A 4959-nucleotide genomic window follows, 5' to 3' on the forward strand; every position below is an offset into this window, starting at 1 on the left:
ACTCACAGGGTTGACGGCAGTGCCAACGGCGGCGTGGCGGCGCAAAAGTAGCCGCTGTCGAAACGAAACAAAATGTGACAAAAAAAATTATGCTGGAGCTGTTCCCTGCAAAGATTCTATGCCACTTCAATGAGAATTTTTTTTTACCGTTAGACAAATAGATTTTGTGGATCTATTATCTTTCTCCCCGCAAGCGCTAGTAGGCTACAGTTCGACGATATGTGTGTGCTCTATCAATTGGCTCTATTTCGGATACGTCTCGCTGCGCAAAAATGAACTTAAATAATGCATTGGATTCGTCACTATTCTTCACGCGTAGACTAGGCAAATAATTGAACCCTATCCCACACGTGCTTGTGTCCATGGCTGCGCAAATTTCAATCGCACAATCATTATTAATGAACGGCGACTGTGACATCTACTGCTGCGCTATTTTAAAATAGGTCGACTCATTCTATTTAGTGCAGTCAAAGGAGCGCGCGATTTCGCGCCAGCAACGCGACACTCCACTGCGAACACGTTGATTGGTTACGTGGGCGGGCGGTAGTTTTCCACTCGTGTAAAAGGGGCTAGTTACGAAACGGAAGCGGCGCGACCGACTCCAGATCTAAAGAAAGCATGAAAGAAAGCTTGCGGAGAGGTGAAAAAGGTGTCGTACAGCGAGAGGCAAAGTGTTCGCCGGTGACGAGGCGAAAGGGAATCGACCACGTGACGTTCGAGACAGCAGCGGGAACATCTCACCGCTGCCCCCGCGCGCTGCGGGAGGGGAGGAGGCAAAGAGCAAGAGCAGCTAAAAAAGTTTCGCAAGCAACAGGAACCGGCAGATGTTCCGCGCATGTCGTGCCTGTTCCGCAAGAAACGCGCGCGCGCGCGCGCGCGGCGCACGACAGAGCGAAAGGATATGAAAGTTTACGGGAGAGCGAGCGACAGAAAAAAGTGGGGGGGGGGGAAACTAGAAAAAGCAAAAAAAGAACGCTGGCGTTGCAAAAAAGAAAGAAAGTATCAGAAAAAGAGAAAAAGGAGGGAGAACTTAAGAAAGGAGGAATGCCTTTCAAGAAACCAGCACAGTGGGAGAAAGAATAAGGTGAGAGAGACTGGGAAAAAAAAGCTCCGCTGCCCCAAGGGCATCGGTGAAGAGGCATAGCGCAGCTCGGGTGGAGGAGGAGAGCAAGGATCGCAAGAGGGAGTGCGCGTGCGTTCCGCATCCCGTCCCGCTTTCACTCTCTTTTTTGCTCTTCTACAAACCCCCCCCATAACCTCCGCACCGGCCTCACCGCTGGTAATTCATAGCGCAGCGTTTGGCGCGAAGCCTTTCGAGCGCTGATTGGACGGCCGAGGTTACCGGCTCGTCGCTGATTGGAGTCTATCGACCACGTGAGTTCAGGTATAAAAGCATTGTCCCGCCATTTTGTGAAGCATTCAAGTGACGACAGTGTGATACGTGTGTGTGCGTAGCTCCGTCGCGTTGGTTTGAGTGTGCTTCGTTTATTCGCATTATTTATTCCGCATCTTCAGCCAGAAAATGCCAGCCACACGCTCCAGGCCCAGGTAAGTTGATTTCAAGTCGAGGAAAGTCTTAATCATCGCGTTTTTGTGACATTTATGCGAGAAAAACAGCAGAGTCCACAGTAGAACCGGCGCGACCGGCAGCTAGGCCTAATGCTGGGACAAAGTGCTTTGTCAGTTCCCGCTCTTCAAACTTGTTCCCGGCACTTTCGTTAACTTAAAATTGCGGTTAATTCAGGTAAGTTGCGTGCGGCAGTAAATACGCGCCGTTGCGGTAGCGCTGGCTTCGTTTGACCCACTTATTTCATTGTGCGGCAGGCCGAGCGGTAAAGGCGAGAGGGATAGAATCCGCGGAGCTACTTCGCCGGCCCTTTTAGCGGCCGGCCGATGCGAAAGCTACGTCGTGGTCGTGACCAGTAACGATAGTACAGCAAAACCTAGCGCGGCCCGGTGGAGCGCCGTTCGAGCCTCGCACCAGGTAACGACCACGCGCCACTGGGTGCACACCGGTTTAGCGAGAGCGAGACGGCTGCTGCAAACGGCGGCCCATTGTTTCTGCCGCTGACGTCCGCGGAGAGCTGCTGCGACGCATGTGTTACCGGCGGACAGGTTTTGGAATGCCCTTTTCGCGCGACAGCTGCCCGCGGTGCCATTAGTGACGGGGCATTTTACGGAGCGAGACGTTGCATCGTCGTGCACCGGCGCGCGCGATCGTTAGGCCTCGCCGGCCGGCGTTTCGCCGACCGCTGCTGCCGCGTTTTGGCGCCAAGTCGAACACCGGGGCTAGGGTCGCTTTTTTTCTGTTGTTTTTCTTCCTCCCCCCCTTTTTTCTCTGCTGTAGCCTTCGCTCTATCCTGCCATTTTGAAAAGCGTGCGCGCGCGCCAACTCTGCCTGCTTTCGAGGGTGAGGAGGATGTGGGCCCCGTAAATCGGTAGCGGAAGCAACGTGCGCGGTCGGTAGCGGCGTTTCGGAGGTCCATATTGGTCGTCTGCTGGGGCCGCTTTTGCCTGCATACACGTGCCGGCGCACGAGGAGCGAAGCCTTGCGTGCGTCAGTAGAGAACCTTTTTTTTTTCCTTTTTTGTCCGGCATTGCGCACGGCGCCGAGCGACAGCTCGCTAGCTAGGTATAGCAGTCCGGCGTAACTTATGCGTCTGGCCTTGATGCCGCCGGCGCAAGCACACGTTGCGTCGTGCCGCCGCGATCGTGTGATGTCTCGCCGCTGTTTGGTTTACTCGCTCCGTGTTGAGCGGGGCAGTCTGAGCGATTTCCCGTCGCGCCGACTCTGTTCTTTTTTGCTTTTCCACGTAAACTCCTCTGCGCCGCCGACACTTGAGAGCGAGCACATTTGTGAGATTCCGCACGTTCTCCTAACGGGATTAAGGGAGGGAGATAGAAAAAACAAATCCGATAACGTTCCTTTTCTTGCAGCACCGAGCAAGCCGAGGTGGTTTCTGAGGAGGTGAAGAAGGACGTCGAGGCGTCGCCAGTAAAGGAAAAGGTGGCGGAGACGAAAACGGTAATTAGTGATTCGTTACGTTTTGCCCGTAAGGGAGCTTGTCGCCACGCTTTGGCGAGTCACGTTAATGTGCGCGTTAATGCTGGTCATGTAGGTACTTTATTACAGTTGAAGTCAAGTGCTGTTGCAATAGAAAAATGTCACCAGTGACATTTCAAAGGCTTATCCTTTTCTTCCTCATTTGCAATGCAAACCGTTACAGTTGCCAGTGCCCAAGTATTGTTCGTTGGTTGTGCAACCCTGCTGCTGTCACAGTGCAAAAGCTTTGGCCGTGGATCCATCCATAATGCTGACCGCTTGTTTCAGGAGGAGACCAAGCCTGCTGCTGAAGAGAAGGGCGACAGTGCAGAGGAAACTAAGGAAGAGCCAGAGAAGGCTCCCGAGGAGGCCCCCAAGGCAAATGGAGGTGTGTGCACGTGCTCAGTAGTTGTATGCAACCCATGGCATGAAATGTTACCATACCAGCAGCTATTTTAGTTGCTGCCATGCATGGCTAAAACAGTGAAGACCTTTTAATGACCATATAGTGTTGTAGCAAGTCATGGACTTTGATTTAGCCTGAAGTCTGAGGCACAGCTGCACTACCTTGATCAAATAATTGTACAAACTTAAATGATTAAACAAGTTTGTAGCTGGCATCTTGATCTGCAGCTTTAAGATTGTGTCCCAATTGTTTGGCAAAGGCAGCAATGTGTTTGATGAAGGCAGGGATGTAGGACTCAATTCCTTTCTCACTTTGGGCTTCACACTCAACTACTCTTGCTTGCGTTTCACAGAAGCTGCTGCTGCTGCTGCCCCTGAGAAAGACGAGGAGGAGTCCGATGCCACCACAGAGAAGGCCGAGAAGCACAAACTGGAGGATGAGGTCAGCGGCACTCCCGAGAAGAAGGCGAAGGTAGAGGAGAGCAAGAAGGAAGAAGAGGCTGCCAAGGAAGCACCCACAGAGGAGGCTGCGGCATGAGATGCCAATCTTCAAGCACCCAGCCGCCCCCGCCCCACCAAGTGCGCAAAGACATAAGGACGGAAAGAGGAAAAGCTCCCCCTCCTTCATCCCACCACCATCCCCGTTCACCACATGTACGTGGGGACCAAGCAGTTCCCGAGACTACTACTACTATTGCTGACACCAGCACCAATATTCCTGCTTTAACTTATGTTGGGACTGATGTACAAAGACATCCCCTGCATTGTGTATTTTCCCCACCCAGTGGTATCTTTCCCATCCCCCTCTCTTTCTTTCTGCTATTTCTTCTCTGCGCCCTTTATCCTTGTGCTGTCAAAATTCGTTTTTGGATAAGTTCACATTTTTGTTTCTTTTTTCTGACACACCACACATACTGTCATTTGTTGTAAAGAACTTAATATAGAGTTGGTTGTACAGTTTGTCAGGTTCAAAAAATAAATTTTTCTTCTCATCGTCACAAATCTTTGCCTGTGCTGCTTTTGGTGCGTGAATGCGATGTACGATGTGCGAGTGGAGTGTGTTCGGTGGAAGTGAAACCTTGTGTAGTGAACGGAATTTGGCTGTATATACCTTAGCTCTAGGAAATGTTCTCTGCTGTAAATTTCACACTTCTGTGTTTGTAAAGGCACCGGTTCGAGCTGACTTATAAAATGGCTCATGTAATTTTTGCGTGGTGGTCATTGTGCTTTGTCATATTATGCATGCCCAGCAATGTGTAACTTGAAAGTGTGACAAAGCTTGAAATGTAAGAAGGCAGAAATTGACCCACACCACTTATTTGTTAGTCTTTCTGAAGTGATTGTGACAATCTTGTGATTTGTCAATTACAAGAAGTTTGACTTACTCAACAGCAAGCTTGCTAAAGTTAAACATTAATATGGGAAGTGCACTGGTAAAATCTTGTGCATGCCATTTGGCATTGGAATGGTTGTGAAATCAAATGTGTTCACTATTATACAGGAATGAGTGT

The 4959-nt window shown here is 50.6% G+C and overlaps 1 protein-coding gene across 1 annotated transcript; it reads left to right on the forward strand.

Moving 5' to 3' along the window:
* The first annotated feature begins 1390 nt into the window (after nucleotides 1–1390).
* LOC135908484 (brain acid soluble protein 1 homolog) lies at nucleotides 1391–4450 on the forward strand. The gene is made up of 4 exons (XM_065440282.1): nucleotides 1391–1548; nucleotides 2938–3025; nucleotides 3332–3431; nucleotides 3802–4450. Exons 1-4 carry the CDS (start codon nucleotides 1523–1525, stop codon nucleotides 3984–3986), a joined length of 399 nt encoding a protein of 132 aa, XP_065296354.1. The 5' UTR covers nucleotides 1391–1522; the 3' UTR covers nucleotides 3987–4450.
* Nucleotides 4451–4959: the final 509 nt, after the last annotated feature.

This window comes from Dermacentor albipictus, chromosome 3 (genome assembly GCF_038994185.2).
Source record: "Dermacentor albipictus isolate Rhodes 1998 colony chromosome 3, USDA_Dalb.pri_finalv2, whole genome shotgun sequence".
Lineage (NCBI taxonomy): Eukaryota > Metazoa > Arthropoda > Arachnida > Ixodida > Ixodidae > Dermacentor > Dermacentor albipictus.